The sequence below is a fragment of the Cetorhinus maximus genome, chromosome 4 (genome assembly GCF_964194155.1).
Source record: "Cetorhinus maximus chromosome 4, sCetMax3.hap1.1, whole genome shotgun sequence".
NCBI lineage: Eukaryota > Metazoa > Chordata > Chondrichthyes > Lamniformes > Cetorhinidae > Cetorhinus > Cetorhinus maximus.
The window spans coordinates 104526233-104544174 of NC_135882.1; the positions used below are offsets into that span (position 1 = coordinate 104526233).

Sequence of the window (17942 nt, forward strand, 5' to 3'; positions counted from 1 at the left end):
GTCTTCGTTCAAACTGGTTGTAGTAAGATCCGTGGAAAATATCTTTAAGGGATGTAAATTGTAATGCTGGTCACGTGTTGGCGTGTAACAGCTCGAGCTGAATCTGCTCCTGTGCTTCCTGGATCCAGATTATATTGTTTGGCTCCAACCATCAATATTCCTTCCCGGAAAATCCTCCCAGCAATTCCACATCCCACCTCTCGGTAACAACAGTGCAAACATTCATTAAATCACAGCCTGACCGAGGGCTGCATCACTTACAACAACAGGTAAAAAAAAAGTGAGGGGCGTGATGCTCACCATCCAACCTGATTAAAAGAGGGAGACGTAGAGAGATCTTTCCACTCCCCAAAGATCCTGATGGGACCTCTTCGTTTGAGCTCTGGTCTCTGTTTACGAGCCATGGCATTTGCTTTCTCCACGCTTTCTGCCACCCTGCCTACAGTGAGCATCGGCGTGCCAGCTGATCATGGGGCTCAAGTCCAGGAATGGTGATAGCTCTGGCGATGGCAAGAAGCCGCGGGTGGGCTTCGCCGCCGATTCCGAGCCCGGGGTAGTGGGTTTGGGGCTGAGCTCCGGTGCGGACCGTGACGGCGCTTTGCTCCTAGATGGACGGAGCAAAGAAGACAGCAAACCCGGAGCGAAGGAAGGTCTAAGCCTCCTGACTAAACCCCTAAGCTACAGTCAACCGAGCAAGAGGAAAGCAACCTACAGAAAACTGCAGAACTTTATCTATGATGCGCTGGAGAGACCCGGAGGATGGGCACTGGTCTATCACGCCTTCGTGTAAGTACTGGTCGCATCCTCCTTTCATATTTGCTGCTTGGCTTTATTTGTACGCACAGCAGGGTGATTTCACTGTGATCTCTTCCTGTTTTGTTCCATGGGATTACAATGACCGTACCTCGCTTTGTTTAATCCTAGAAATACTGACAAGGCATCTTATCATGTATTTATATCACTCACTATATATTTTATTTTACTGATTTTTAAAATAATGTTAGCTGTGAGAAATTCCATTTCTACACACGATGTCTTTCTCCGCGCTGTTTAATTTTTGCAGGATCCTGTACAATTTCAGGTAAAATAACAAAGGGGAATCTGTTTTGTTGCTGGACTCATTATGCGTTGATGCCAGAGAACCACACCTAATTCTGATTTAGGGAAATTGGCTATGGGTTTGCAGCATTGTGAAAGTTTAAATGACACCACAACGGATCCAGGCATTGTTATTGGTCAGCCTAACTATTGAATTGTGTGCATCCTCCTGAGCTGTAGATGAAACCCTTGTATGAAGCTAGAACGCGGAGTCTACCGATATCGGTATCTCCTAGATAGTGGATATGCAATAACTGACTTTACCAGTTTCGTCTGTACTTCTAAGTCCATACACAAAATAAGTGTGGAATAAATTTCATAGGCAAATTAAATATTATTTCCGGATCTAATAAGTTTTTTAAGATCCACGTTCAGTTTTCACTACGAAACGATTTCTCTCTGTTTTCCAATGAGAATTGCTAATGAATGATGTAGAGTGATTGATGGAAATTCATGTTGACTCCTCCTTTTGCCTAAAGTAAAGTTTACCCTCCCCTTTCCTCATTTGTTTCTGGTGGGAGGAACGTTCCCTCTCATCTTTCAGACCCCATTAACCATTGCACCTTGTACACTTTGCTAAACATATTGATGTGCGCAAGCGTAGAATCTAATACACGTACAATCGTAATATCAGGATTTTCAATATAATATGAGAAAGTAATACATTGTCAATGAAGTTGCGTTCCACCCTTGCGACAACCTAGTGATGTCATGATCCACAGAGTGAAGCTTAACAGTTGTGTATAGTCCACAGAACAAGATTCTGTTATATCATCTGTTAACACACTTGTGCATAGCTAAAAATAAAATCACAATATACAAGTTGATGCATATTATATTTAGTACATTTATGGTAGTTATTACCTTTCCTTCATACCCACACAGTTGAAACTTATATTATCACTCCAAACTTCAGTTGAGTAATTACATAAATTCAAAAAAGGTAGTGTAAATATGAAAACATATTGAACCTATGATGATGCAGTATTGTTTATGTCCATGAATGGAAAATAAATCAAATTCATAAATTGTTCTGTTTCCACCAAATACTTCTCTTGTGCACAGCACAAAAGATCACTCCCATTAGCCTACACCTCCTAGAAACTGGAAAGTGACATTTTACATCCAAATTATCTGTTAATAGAGCTTTGCATAATGTTGAAGAGAAAACTCTACAATATGTAGTTTCCAGGAATTGACAAGTTGTTTTGTGTTCTCTTGGCCTTCAGATAGTAGAAGAATAAATAATTCCCATGCTGTGTGATTCAGACTATGAAGTATGAATCCAGTTTCTTCACAGTCAAAGGTAGATTGTAGTGGAAAATCAATACAGAAAAATTCACTTGATTACAGGACCTTATACTTTAAAGGACTGTTTTGACTAAATATTACAGCTGTTTAATTGAGCTTTAATTGGCTCATCATGTTGTCTTGATAGTGACACTGTCACGTTCAGTATTGCCACTTTCTGAGCCTCTGTGCGCTAATTTTCCATGTGTTCTGTATTATTGTGTATTGTTTCAGCCAACGTGACTCACCATACAACTGAGAGTAAGATTTCATCTACCATATGTCTGCATAAATAATCCAGATCTTTAGCTGCATCATTCTATTTCACTGCTGTAACTATTTTATTCACAAATTTGACAGTCTCACAGCTGATTCTAGATCACTTATGGAAATTAAACATAACAGAAGTCCATGCGATAAAGCCTGCAGAGCTCTCCCTAGTGTGACAAAAGATCTCATTGTTTTCTGTTCTTCCGCTAATTTTCTCTCCAATCTCATATTTTACTCAGGATGCATATGGGACCCTTATCTTCATTTAATAGAGGCATGAAAAAGAAGGGAGTTAAGATAAATCCATAAAACATTGGTTAGGCCTCAGCCGGATCATTGTGTTCAATTTTGGGCACCACACTTGAGAAACTGTTTTCAGTGACAGATATGTCAGTAACCAGATGGCACAGGTTCAAGGTGATTGCTTAAAAAAAAGAGACAACATGAGAAGTTTTTTTTTTGCACAGCAAGTTGTGATTTGGAAAGCACTGGTGAAAGAAGTTTCAATAATAAATTTCAAAAGGAATTTAGGTAAATACTTGAAGAAGAAAAAAGTTGGCAGGGGAATGGGGAAAGTGCAAGGGAGTGAGACTGGTTGGATAGTTGTGCCAAAGAAGCTGCACAGACACGATGAACTGAACACCCTCCTTCTTAGTTGTATTATTTTATAATTCCAGGTTTTACCTCAAGTGGAAGCCTTTTATATGGAACCTTATCAAAACCCTTTGGAATAAACCATATGAAGCAAACTCAATGTCTTCTTTTAACATCCTCAGAGAGTTAATTTTTTTATGTATGACTTTTCCTTACTAAAAGCATGTTTGTTTTAAATTCCTTGGGTTATTCCTATACAAGTGTTCCTCCAGCCTACCTCTTAACAATGGTTTCCATTACTTTGACTTGTATACAAGTTAGGCTCATAGACATTTAATTATCTGGATCAGATTAGTCTCCCTTTTAAAATATATGCTAAGGTTGACCAATATTGAAGCTAATCTCTTTAAAACCACAAAGTTTAATTGCTGTTTGTAAATATAGCCTGAGGTTAATCGAGAATTTCATTGTTGAGATAACTTAGGAAATTGGAAAATGTTAGGCTGGAGGTTAAAATGCTGGTTGCTATCAAATTGCATTTCACAGATTGTTGTGCACTTCTAATAACTGTGCCATCTGGAGCATGATGTCTGACTGGTGCTGACATAAGAACATAAGAAATAGGAGCAGGAATAGACCATATGGCCCCTTAAGCCTGCTATGCCATTTACTGTAGATCACAACATATAAGTCAACCTGGCCTATAAGACCACCCCATTTTTCCAGCTCCAAAAATCATAATTTAGCATACACTTGTCTATAAGTTGACCACCCCCCTGCTCTCTACAGCAATGACCTGTTACAAGCACATTCGTAATCAGTCTCAATTTTTCACCCCACAGTGCATGTTTTACTTAACTTATAACTGGGTGCAAGGGATAGAGCAGGCGGTATGGACTGTGCTTCAAAGATGCATGGGAGCTTAAGACGCACCCACACAGAGCAGACCCTGTTTGGCGAACGGCGAAAAAAAATGAGTCTTCCAACAAAACAAATGAAGTATGAAGCTGGTTTCAAGCTAAAAGTTGTAACATTTGCTAACTTGTCAAATAACTGTGCTGTAGCGAGTGAATTCGGTGTTGGTGAAAAAGCTGGTGCCAGAATAGAAGAAGAAGGAACCCATCCTGAAGAAGATGCCCAAGGCCAAATGTGCCATAAGAATAGGGACCAGCCACTGGTCTGATCTTGAGAAGCATGTATTGGAATGGGTCCTCAAAAATCGTCAGGATGGTTACATTGTCACTCGAAATGCAATGTGTATATATGCACTTAAGTTTGCTAAGTCACAGTCGACTATCCTGCACGGCTGATGGAACAAAATTAAAGCTTATGGTAATTTTCAAACGTTGAACCATGCTGAACATCGAGTTCTCTGCAAGTGTTTCTGTGCATTCCCATGACAGATAGCTGAGGATGATCACAGGTGGAATAATAATGTGTGAAATAGGCATCCTGGTGGCTTACATAAAGAAGACAGCTTATTAGTTTGGCAGCATCAGTGGAGAGGAATACAATTAATGTTTTGAGTCGAAATGTTAACTGTATTCCTCTCCGCAGGTGCTGTCAGACCTGCTGAGTTTTTCCAGGTATATTTTTTTTGTTTTGGATTTCCAGCATCCGCAGTTTTTTGCTTTTATTTTTATTAGTTTGGGACATGGTTAGATCCCATATAACCAATGATACGCCTGCAAAGAAATTTCACCCACATTGCAGTTATACCAGGGGGTCCAACACCCATAGTTCAATCTTTGGATGTGTACCTCAACAAGCCATTCGTGTTTGCATTGAATAGAATAGGTGGACGGTTGATAGAGAAAAAACTTCACAAAGAGTGGAAATATGATACTGCCCTGCTTGATGTTTAGTGTGGTTTTGTCATAAAATCGTGGGATGCTATTAGTGTATGAAGTGTCATCAGATCTTTCAAAAAATGTGAATATCCAATTCAATGGGTAGAGAGGAAGATGATTTGTTGTGGTGGGATGATTCTAAATGTAAAAACATCATATCTGATCCAGAGTGGGACCCTTACGATGATGCCATAGCCAAAGTGACTCAGAATGAATTTGATGAAGTCCTTGTGTCAGATGCCAAAGTCAATAAATTTGACAGGCTTTAAAATGCTTTGATTGTGATTAAAGGTATTTTTGTACAATTGATTTATTCAATAAATTGTACCATCTTAATTTAATATGAGTTATCGATGTTACTATTTTACACATTTCAAAATGGCGACCACGCCATACCCAAACCGGTGGTTCATATTTTATACTTGGCCTGTAAGTTAAGCCCTGTTCTTGGAATGATTTTTGGAGTTTTCAAAAGTTGACGTATATACCGACATCTATGGTAATAAGATCATGCCTGATTCTCAACCTCAACTCTACTTTCCAGCCTGATTCCCATATCCTTTGATTCACTGAGGGCCTAAAAATGTATTGATCTCAGCCTTGAGTATACTCACGAATGAGCAGCCATAACCCTCTGAGATAAGAAGTTAATATGATATACATAGGCTTGAAAGCAGGCCAATTTAATACGTGTAGTGTGGCATAAACATCCATTCATTCTCTCGTGATGTGAACCAAGCGCTCCACAGATTTTGTAGATCCCAAAAAAGTGACATTCACATTGCTAGGGGGATAATAGAACAAATATATGGGCAACTTCCTGAGAAGTACAAAAACAATATGTTAGTAATAATAGGATATTAAAACTAGCCTAATTAAACTGGGATAGGATCAATGTAAAAGATATAGGTTGACTGGCATTCTTCCAGTTTTGAAAGATGTTGGCAATGCAGCTTCAGAACTTTTGAGGTCAGGTGAGATCATCTGTTGCACTTCTTTTGATGGCTGAACAAGCCAATTCTGGAAAGGCAAAGTCTGTCATAAGCACCACACATAAAGTTGGTGCCGGTGATGTAGGGTGATCTTTGACACCTTGTTTGCAGAGTTGGCATCTGCTTTGGAGCTTCTCAAACCACATGTTGTGATGGTAGCAAATTCCTGCCCACAGCTGGTTCCGCCATTTGCATCGGTTGTCAGTGAGAGTTTCCCACTTGTTGTGAGTGTTGAGGGCCTTCATGTCTCTTTTGATGACATCCTTGAATTGAAGCATTGGGCACCCTGCTAGTCTCTTGTCATGGGCTACCTGTCCGTATTGAATATCCATCCTGTGCACATGCCCAAGTTAACAAAGCCTCCTTTGCTTGACCAGCGCTAGCATGCTTGGTATGTTTGCCCTAGAAAGGATTGCTTCATTGGTGACTTTATCTTTCCATGTGATGCATGGATGTGTCATAGTCATTGGTGATAGAAGTTGTTGAGATTTTTTTTTAGTAGGTGTAAGTTGTGCAGGCTTCACTGCCATACAGCAATGTGCTGATAATACAGGGCCTTGTATGTGAGGATCTTGGTCTTGTGGGCCAGTTTTTTTTTTCCATGCCCATTTTGTTATTTGGCCAAAGTTGGTGGCTGCCTTTCCAAGGCGTGTGCTAAGCTCTTCATCAAAATATAGGATGCCTGTCATTGTAGATCTAAGGTAGCAGAATTTGCTGACTGCTTCCAGTGTTGTTTTATTAAGCCTGAGCACAGGTGGAGACACAACACTCTGTCATATAGTTTTCTTAATACTGATGGTGAGGAACAACATGACACAGATATGGGACAGATGATCCATGAGCCTTTGGAGCTGGTCTTCTGTCTGGGAAACTAGTGCAGCTTCATCAGCATGCAGAAGTTCCCTGATCAGGGCATGCCATGCCTTTGTCTTGCCTTTCAGTCTTGATAGGATGAGAAGTTATCTATCTGATCCTGTGTGGAGGCAGGGCCTCGGAGATGGGGTTGCACATGGTGCTGATCACCAAGGCCTGTGTCTTCAGGGGGCCTGGGTTCAGGTAGCACCACCCCCTCTCTCAAGTAGCTGCCTGCCTGCCTCACTATGCTTGCAGACCAGCTGAGGAGAAAGTTCTGTAGTAGAAGGGGTTATTGGAGCGAGAGCTCAAGTCTTTGCAGCCAATGCTTTTGACAGCCAGGATGCATTCTGAGTTATGTAATCCACCCTTGGCTGTCCTCTTGCCCTCCTGTGCAGGCACCAGCCCAATAAATGACTACAGGAGGCAAGATGATGGAGCGGGTCGGAGACACCAGGAGGAACAGCAGTTGTAGCAACAGTGAGACCAGGCCAGCTGGAGTGTTAGACTGGGCCAAGGGAAAGCATCCTTCCACTTTCACAGTCACCCCGAACTTCTCCTCAGCAAGAAAACTTCCAAACCTCCCTAGGCCCTGGGGTGAGTGAGTAAATGTCGGTTGCGAAAGATGTAGTAGAACATAGTCTGTGCAGTTTTGAGCACCCTCCAAGGATATCACAGTAACCGAAAAGGGGCATTGTAGGTTCACCAGGATATTATGAAGGATGAGGAGACAGAGTTAGGAAGAGAAACTTGAGATGTTTGGGCTTTTTCATGAAAGCTGCAAAAAGAGAGTGAGCGTGTGAGTGAGTGTGTTGAGTGAGTGTGGGTGAGTGAATGTGTTGAGTGAGTGGGCAGAATATTATGGTTGACGTGCGAGGGTGGGCCCAACACGCCGACATGTAAAATGACGCATGATGATGTCGGGCACGCATTCCGATGTCATCGTACGTCATTTCGATATTTCATTCAGCGGGCACGTGCCGGAGGCAGCTGCGTACCCGCCGAACTGTCAACGGCCTATTAAGGCCATCAAAAAAGTAATTTAACTTGTTAACAATGCTGCCCATCTGAACTTAAGGTTGCCGGGCAGGCGAAGAGCCCAAGCGGCCTTTGCGTTTTTCAGGAAACCTCATCCATGGGTGGGATGAGGTTTCCTGATGGTTTCATAAAATAATTAAATAAAATTTCCACACTATCTCATGAAGGGACATGTTTAAGTAATTTATTACTTTATTTATGAAAAAGTTTTATTATCTACTTAATCCCCCTGAGGCAGCTGCGTGCCTCAGGGAGATTGCTGCGCTCTTTCGTGCGCACGCATGAAAGAGCGCAGGCCCCAACTCTCCCTCCTTCCCTTGCCCACACAGGTAGCGCTGAGCACTACCGGCTGCACATTATGCTGGGCGGGCCTTAATTGTCCTGCCCCTGTAATATTGGTGGTGCGCAGCCGATTGCGGGTGGTGATCGGCTCCGCGCCCGCTCCTGAACAGCTCACCTGCCATAGGAAAAATTCACCCCAGTGTGTGTGAGTGAGTGTGTTGAGTGAGTGTGTGTGAGCAGGGCCAAGGAGAGAAATCATGGATCCTATTGTTTCTCCCATTTCCAGGCCCCTTATTCCCCCCTCCCCCTTTAACCCCCTCCTCAACCATGCATGATATTTTTCTCCTTTCAAGATTAATCAATCAATTCACCAAACAATCACAAAAAGGTCCCAGTAAAATGATAATGCCCATTGTTGGCAGATATATGTTACAAATATCATTGGATTATATATACAGCATGGGTCATTAATATTAAGAGCAGCAATGATATAATGCAGTGTTAGTTCGTATGTGTCTTATAGGTGATCATACCACAAATATTAAACAAACCAGAGAGTGCAATTTTACTTTAACAGCACCATGCAATATAGTTAATTTGACAGGAAAATATCCCATTTGCTATTTATAATGCTGTGCAGACGATAACACTGATTTCTGTGACTGCCTCAGTTCTCATTAACATGTTCTGCACATTGCACCATATGGACACAGTAACAGTAAATTCATATTTGTGGGAAAGATTCAATACTTGCAACCCAGATAAACTGCACAAGATCTTTTCCATTCTGTAGACCGGCGCGGGCATGATAGGCCGAATGGCCTTCTTCTGTGCTGTAAATGTCTATGAGTCTGTGAATCTAGAAGACATTTTCCTGCCTGGGTGCATGATATTATTCAATATAATTATTTCATTCAAGGGGTGTAATTGGATTCTATTTTTATCAATAATCTCACAGGATAGATAAGATGTCTCCAGAGCAACAAAGTGGAGTGATTGATCAACATTTGTCGTCATTGTCAATGAGAAGTGCTGAAGGTGTCTCTGTCCAACACAATTTTAAGAGACCAGAGGACAAAGACTGAATAGTTTACAATTGTGTCTGTGTTTTCTTCAGCAAGTCTGAAGACTCTGCTGATTGTTGCTTCTCACTACAAGATATTTTTAATATCTACTATGCAACACAACTTTATCACAATATTTTAATACCTCAAAAAACTCATAAAAGCATCAAGCTAGAGTGGGATACTAGGTAAGTAGACAAAAGGACAAGATTGAAGTCAATGGAAAAGATTCTTGAGAATCATGTGCAGTGTGAAACAGGTTACTGATTCACTGTGAGCCCATTACGTACCCCTGTCCTGGTAATTGCACCCCACAAAGTCTGCTCAATAAGCTTTCATCAGCAGCAAAATAAACAAAACTCCAGCAATGATTCCACCCTCTGTTCGCAAAATAATTCTGGATAATAAAAACCATCTAGCCCAGCTCACCTCATCCATCCAAGTGACATACAAACATACCTATTAGGAGCAGGAGTAAGCCATTCGGCCCCTCGGATCTGCTCCGCCACTTGATAACATTGCCTACATTATACCAGCGACTGCAACTCCAAAGTACTTAATTGGCTGTAAAGTGATTTGGGACATCATGAAAGGTGCTGTATAAATGTAGGTTTTGTCTATCTTACACCTGCATGCAAGAAGCAGAGTGACTGTAACAATGATGAAATTGGAGGCCCAATGTTGGTTATCTCAGGATAATTAATCACCAAGCAATCAACTAATGTTAGGAAAGTGGCTACAAAGAAATTGCTACATTTATAAAACAATGCAACTCTGTAGCTAACACAACCTTACTGTTATGACTTCTCTGGAGCTGACCCACATTCTACCATCAATGGCAACTGCTCCTTTATGCTAATGCACCATCTCCAGGATTTGTCAATCAGACATCCGCCAGCAGTTCAGGAAAAATGTAGATTGAATTGATCTGAATTTTTCAATGAAGAATGATACATGTTATACAAATTCATTATGGCCTTAACTCAAGAAATGGATTGTTTCCTCTTCCAATTTATTTTTTAAGCCCGTCTTTCAGGTCTGCTGCCTTGTCTGGACCACCATTTAAAACATCGAGTCCGGGCCCCTCCTAGCCCCTGGCCCCTTTGTTTGGTGCCTTCTGCACTCTCCTCTCATGGGCCCTGTGTGCGAGAGTGAGCGCATGTGCATGAGAGAGTGAGTGTGCATGCGTGAGTGAGTGAGTGTGTGTGTATGTGTGTGTGTGTGTGTGTGTGCGTGCGTGTGCGTGTGAGAGAGAGAGAGAGAACTCTGAGGCTGGAAGTGAGCTGGACACACACACACACATGCTGCTCATACACACACCCTTACCCTTCCTTCTCCTCTTCCCTTCCCAAAATCCTATCTACGCACCAGGCCGTGTGACGAGGAAAACCTAGGTTGAAAGGCAACCCGCTTCCGACACCCACTTCCATATGAATTCCACCAAGTGGCGAACATAAGATTGGTGTTAGTTAAACCCAACTCCTTAGCTCAGCTGTGGTCCCCTCCCCATTCGCTGGTGACCAGGACTCGGGACCTCGTCTGTCTCTCTCTATCTCTGCTTAAGCAAAAAGGCAAAAATGGTTTCATTAGCTAGCTCTGCTGCTTGGCACTTTTTAATAGTTATTTTTATTAATTACACATTTTTCAAATGATCGGTTTATTGCTTTGACATTGTTGTTTATGTTTTCTTCATACTTTAACTTTGTTTTTGAAATTTATGTTTAATGTTGTGCCAAACCAGATCTCAGGTAGCTGCTGCTGGGTTTCTTGCTGAAGGGGAATGAGAGGCTCACAAGAGTCTGATTGCTTTGTGGAGGGCTGGCAGAGGGGTTATTTTTACTCCAATAGAAGTGGGAAGTGTTGGAAATGCTCAGCATGTTTGGTGGCATCTGTGCAGAGAGAAACAGAGGTCAGTAACCCTTCATCAGAACTAATGCAGACCGTGGACCTGAAGCGTTGACTCTGTTTCTCTCTCCACAGATGCTGCCTGGCCTGCTGTGCATTTCCAGCATTTTCAGTTTATATTTCAGACTGCCAGCAACTGCAGTGCTGTACTCTCCTATTATATGCTTCAAGCTGGGCATTTGTAAGCGTGGTTAGTTTCAATTTAAAATGAGAAAGTACTTTTCACTCAATGCAAAGTATAATTTTTATGTTAACAAAGTCCACTTGTGTGGATAAAAATAGCACATTATTGCAGGTGAATTGTTGGTGTGAATTTATTGGAATGTTTTTCCATTTTCAAATTTGTAAGTGAAGCCAGGAGTCATGCATCAATATAATATGTTACTTATTTCAAGATATTCTCATTTGTACATAGGATTATTGTTTGCGGTGCTTGAGGTTCAGGTCTTTTGGATGTTGCTGCCTGGATATTGCATTGGCCAGATTCAAAGAAGCAGAGATAGTTGCATTATATGAATGACCGAGTTGTATGACAAAGCCGTGGTTGTAAAGTATATCATACTGAAACCTGAGCTTTCGATAGGCTTCATAAATAGAGGCATAAAGCCAAGAGGTTTTGCTAAACCTACATAAAACAGTTTGACCCCACTGTGACTATGGTTTCCAATTATGGGCACCTGAAGGATGCGAGTGGGAGAGTTAAAGGGGCCCCTAAGCAAGAGAAGCACCAGGGCGTATGGTTTCTTTCCCTGGCCCTGTGTGGAGGTACACTCCTTCCATGTCCGCAGGGAAGGCATAGGTCTGTAGGACGGAGAACAAGATAGCAAACAGAGTAACGGCCTAGCCACAGTCCTGTTTCACCAAACCCTTGATCTCAAAACTGTCAGAGGTGGAGCCATGGCACTGAATGATGCCATGCATGTTATCATGGAAGGACCATATGAGACAGCAAAGCTTGGGAGGACAGCTGATTATCTCTAGTATTTGGTAGATATAGAAGGCTCAGAATTCTTAAAATGCATTTAGGAAAACTTGTTTTAGGCCAGAACATAGCAAACACAACAAGGGAAAGGGCAAAAGCAAATTATGGCGGATGGGGAAAATCTGCAATAAAAACAGAAAATGCAGGAGGCACTCAGCAGGTCAGGCAGCATCTGTGGAGAGAAAAACAGAGTTAACATTTCAGGTCTGTGATTATTCATCAGAAGAGATAGGGCAATTCAAGTCTGAAGGCTTTGATGTAACAGAAGATAAGCTAGGTTTGAAATGTTAAGTAGGTAAACATAGATGTAAAGGGAACGTTTGCATTTGTAAATAAATCATACTAGATTGATTTCAAAAGAGGGGGTGAAATTTTTCACCTAGCCAGGAGAAGTTAAGAAACAGTGTGTCTATTTTTCCCAAAGATTACTCATAAAATTGGTACTATGAGAGATTTTTATTATTTGAAAAGTAAAGTCCAAAGACATAATGAAACAATGGGAATTTGCATACGTAGGGGAAAATATGTATAAAGGAGTGAAGGTTGTGTGTAAGGGTAGGCATTCTAAGATCTAGAACAAGTGTGAAAAGCTTCCAGCATCTAAGCCTCAAGCTGTTGTCTACAAAGAACTGAAGTTAAGAAAACTCACTTTGAATTGGATTGTTCAGGGTATCGTGTTTCTTTGCCGGGGTCTTTTAAAATCTATGTGTCTTACTGTTGCCTCAACGAAAGTAACTGGGAGTTAGATTAACTAGGGGATTTAGAAGTTATCATAGTAGTAATTTGTGTGTGCTTAAAATAATTTCTTCTGTTAATAAGTGTTTAATTTAGTTTCGTAAGAAACCTATGAGACTTGGTGGTCTTAGTACTACTGAATTCAAGGCACGCATCTCGAAATTTATACAAATTGCAAAACAATTGTGGCAGTTGTTTCAAGTTTCCCTTTGGGATTTGAGCAGCTCAGCATTTACCATCGGCTGTGCCGTAACAGAGCCCTAGGCCTGAATTTTCCCATCGGCGATTTGGGGGCAGGGCTCGCTCACCGACGGGGAAATGATGTGGGATGATGTCGGGAGAAACCCCCGACGTCATCCCGGTGCATTTAAATATTGAGGAAGGCGGGCGGACAGCGAAATCAGCTGTCCGCCCGTCGACCTGTCAATGGAAAATTAAGGCCATTGACAGGATAATTAAGGTAATTAAAGGGCCTGCCCATCCAACCTTAAGGTTGACGGGCAGGCCAAGAGCCCCAGCGGGCAATAGAAAAAACATAAAAACTCATCCACTGGCGGGATGAGGTTTCATGTCCACTTTAAAAATGTTTAATAAATTTTATGTCATATTTATTAACACATCCCATCTCATGTGACTTTGTCACATGAGGGGGACATGTTAATAATTTTTTTATTTTTCTATTTTTTAAGTGCCTCAGGGAGCAGTGCGCTCTTTCGCGCGCATGCGTGAAAGAGCGCACTTTGACAGTTGGGGAATCCCTCCCACCCCGCACAGGAAGTGCATAGTGCTTCCCGTCGGGCAGGCCGCTGGGCGGGCCTTAATTGGCTCGCCCACTTAAAATGGCGGTGTAGCCCGCTTCAGTGGCAGAGTTCGGCTGCCGCCCGCCACCGAGCTGGTGGGGCCCGCCCGCCAACCTAGGGCAAAATTCTGCCCCTAATCTTACATATTAACCTTTTGCGTGACACTTATTGAAAGCCTTTTGGAAATCCAAGTATACTATATCTGCTGGCTCCCGTTTATCTACCAGATTGGTTACTCAAAAAATTCTAATAAATTTGTCAAATAACCATTTCCTTTTCTGGATAAAAAACTAGTTCTGGTCACTGCATTACAAGATGTGATCACATGAAAGAAGGTGCAGAGGAGATATATGAGGATGTTGCCAGGACTGAACAATCTTAGCCATGAGGAAAGATTAAATAGGTTGGGTTGTTTTCTTTGGAACAGAGGCAGCTGAGGGGTGATTCAATTGTGGTGTATAAGTTGAGTGGCCTAGATGGATTGGATAGGAAGGACCTATTTCCCTTAGCAGAGAAGCCAATAACTGGAGTCATGAATTTTAAAGTAATTGGTAATGGATTAGAGGGGAGTTGAGAAATTTTTGCATCCAGAAGGTGGTGGGTGTCTGGAATGCACTGCCAGAAGGGGTGTTTGAGGATAAAACCCACAGCGCATTTAAATGTATTTGGGTGTGCACTTCACGTGTTGTAACCTACGACAGACCAAACGCTGGAAAGTGGGATTAGGTTGTATAGCTGTCTTACAGCTGGCACTGACATGATTGGCCAAATGTCCTCTTCTTGTGCTGTAAATTTCTATGATTTAACAGTCTGGCATTTTTTTTTAATCGTCAGTTCCTTTAATCTTGCCCAATATATTTGCCACAGTGTTTTGTAGGGTATTACCAGGTTTATCACAGTGTACAGAATGTTGTTGAGCACCACAAAGTAAGTAGTTTCAATCAGTGCTTCAGCATTAGAGGTGGAGAGGCAACCAACACATGTGGCTGTATTCCAAGGAACTTGAACTCAGTCCATTTACATCATCTCCCGTAATGCAGTTAGCTAACTCCCCTATCTTGCTATTCTATACAGTGACATGTGGGAATAGTGCTGAGATTGCTACCCTCGACGCCCTGTTCTTTAATTGACCGCTTAATCGCTGCAACTTCATTTGCAGAACCCAAATTTTATTTTTCCTATGTTGTTGGTTCCACTACTGGCTGTTCCACTGTTCTCTGCAAAATATTTTGCAGCCACTATGTGGTATACCTTTCCTGGCACCTGGGTGGCAACTTATTGATTGCAACTACAAAAACACTGGTTTAACTCTTTGGCTGTAGAGTCCATTATTACTACTATGGCCTGAATTTTCCCGTCGGCAATTTGGGGGCGGGCCCGCTTGCCGACAGGAAAATGACGCGGGATGACGTTGGGAGGAACCCCTGACGTCATCCCGCCCGCCCCATTTAAATATTCAGGAAGGCAGGTGGACAGCGAAATAAGCTGTCCGCTGGCCGACCTGTCAATGGCCAACTGAGGCCATTGACAGGATAATTAAGGTAATTAAAGGCCCTGCCCATCCAACCTTAAGGCTGGCGGGCAGGCCAACAGCTCCAGCGGGCTTCTGAAAAACATGAAACCTCATCTACTGGTGGGATGAGGTTTTACGTCTGTTTTAAAAACCTTAAATAAATTTTATGTGAGATTTATTAACATGTCCCATCTCGTGTGGCATTGTCACATGAGGAGGACATGTTAATATTTTTTTATTTTTCTATTTTGACACTTTGAAGCACTGTCAGTGATCTCCCTGAGACAGCACTTAGTCTCAGGGAGCAGTGAGCTCTTTCGGGTGCATGTGTGAAAGAGCGCACTTAGACAGTTGGGGAATCCCTATGCCCCCCGTACAGGAAGTGCATAGTGCTTCCCGTCGGGCAGACCGCTGGGCGGGCCTTAATTGGCCCGCCCACTTAAAATGGTGGCGGGGCCCGCTTCGGCGGCGGCGATCGGCTGCCCACCCGCCACCGAGCCGGTGGGGCCCATCCGCCCATCAAGGGCAAAATTCTGCCCTATGTTTCTGCACTTCATTTCCAAATGGCAAATATTAGCTTAACATATTTGTAAGTAATAGTTCAACTTTTTGTTGAGATTGTTGTGTCCTTTTGCTTTTCAATTTTTGTAATAGTGCATCATTATATATCCATACCATTTCTAAACTCTGTCACATCTTTTCTGTTGTGATTTTTGTGGAAAAAATCAGTAAGTTTCGATTTCAGTGACTTACTTTTCCATTAATGAAATTGCATTGTTAAATACTTGCATTTAAGCATATCTTTGTGTAAATAGGTGCAAATGCCTTGCCAGAAAATGCATTAATCAAAATGATCAAAGTGACACCATACAATTTCAGTGCTATATTCAGAGGCTGGGGAAAAACACAGTATTAAAATTTAAACACAATAGAACTCCTCAAGAGACTACATAGAATGTGGTACATTATCATGAATATTTTACAGATACTGTGGTGTAAATGAGTCATTTTTTTCATTATTTGTGCATCCCAGTGTCCAACAGGCGATACTGTGTGTTTAAAGTGTCCTGTGAAGGCTCAATTGATAAATCAATCACCCACTTTAATGCTCAGTCTGCAGATTAGAACCAGGAAAAAATTTAATGACCTTAGCAGGATTGCCAAAGTAAGACACTTCTTCACATATCCCTTACTCTATATAGAGCTCTGAAACACTAGGCCTTGGCTTGAGCACTACTGTCCTCACAGCTACTTTCTCCTTTTGCACACACTTGCTGCTTCCTCTTAGCATCAGACTATGTTAAGCTGTCCATCCAATCAGTGTTGCAAACAAAAATAAGCCCCATTGTTCTTTTGGGAGAATGTTGAAATTTGTAATGTTTTATATCTCAATTGAGGTGATGCTTGTTCAGATGTTACTATGACCTGATGCATTCCATAGTTTGAAAATTACACTAAGTGTGGTGGGCTCAAGAATGCTTTGAATAGCCTACTAAATATCAGCAATGCTTTTGTCTCTAATGCTAAGACCATGGACTCAGGACTTGCCTCCAGTGGGTATTATGAATAGTAGTAGGAGTGAAGGGCAGTCCTGTCAAATACCTCGTCCAACTAATTGGAGGTGGACTTGTGCTATTAAGCAAAATTGATGGTAAAAGAGCTAAATGGTTTGTTTTCAATCTGCTGAATGAAGGTGACTCAAAATCGAACTTATATCAACATTTCTACTTTCTCCTACCAAAGTCTTTCTTTACATCCAGTGTTAAGACTAACCAGAGCGATGGGTGTGTGACAAGCAATGGAGAGATTCCATAACTATCGTAGAAATATTGTCATTTTACAAAATCAAAATGATGTTTGTGAATTGTATGGGAGGATGCAAGTCCAAAATTTGTTCCCAGGATTTTAGTTAATATTTTGTAGTTTACATTTAACAGCAAGTTAGACTTTAAGTTCAAAGTGGTGTACGATTCTTATTTTCCTTTGTCAATATTAGGACCAGAAGCATAATGAGGGCTATTAGAATATGGAAGTAATTATTATAGGTAGTTATTCAAATCAAGCTGATTTTGAAAATTAAGGATCAAATTATCACAAGCAGTTATTCTATTCACGTTGATTAAGAAAATTAAAGATTAAATGAACACTTGAAGAATATTCAAGGACATGACAGTGCATGTGTGTATATATTTCATATATATATATGTATACACATATATCTGTTAAAGAGAAAAGCTATAAATGCTAGCAAACAGAAATATGAACAGAAATACTAGAAAATCTGAACAGGTTCATCAGAAAATAGGGAAAAACGGTTGTGATAGTTATCATAAGCAGTGGTACAGGCACAGTGGCTCAACTGAGTTAATGAATATTAATATTAGAGTTTTATGCCATGGTTTAACATTTACAGATCAATTAACATTACTTTCAACCTGTAACCCAATAAAGGGGGAACTTTGTCATCAAATTCCATGGTTTATTTACCTATCACACAAAGGAAAACTGGTATACGTGTAAGGATTGCAGCTTCATCAGTATTTTATGAAGTTGAATATATATTCCCCAGTCAATTTTTTTGTAGTTCCCAAGATCCTTTGGAATTTAATTGCAATTGGGATATAACATGCCTTGAAAGAACATGTGTTACAATTATGAGGGTTATAAGGTTGTTATG

At 41.3% G+C, this 17942-nt stretch overlaps 1 protein-coding gene across 1 annotated transcript in view; it reads left to right on the forward strand.

The window, feature by feature from the left end:
* The first annotated feature begins 469 nt into the window (after positions 1-469).
* The window catches only part of kcnq3 (potassium voltage-gated channel, KQT-like subfamily, member 3), a 536749-nt gene continuing 519276 nt past the window's right edge, over positions 470-17942 (forward strand). Inside the window, exon 1 of the mRNA XM_078540589.1 lies at positions 470-786. Within this exon, the coding sequence (XP_078396715.1) occupies positions 470-786 (317 nt within the window). The remainder of the gene's footprint in view (positions 787-17942) is intronic.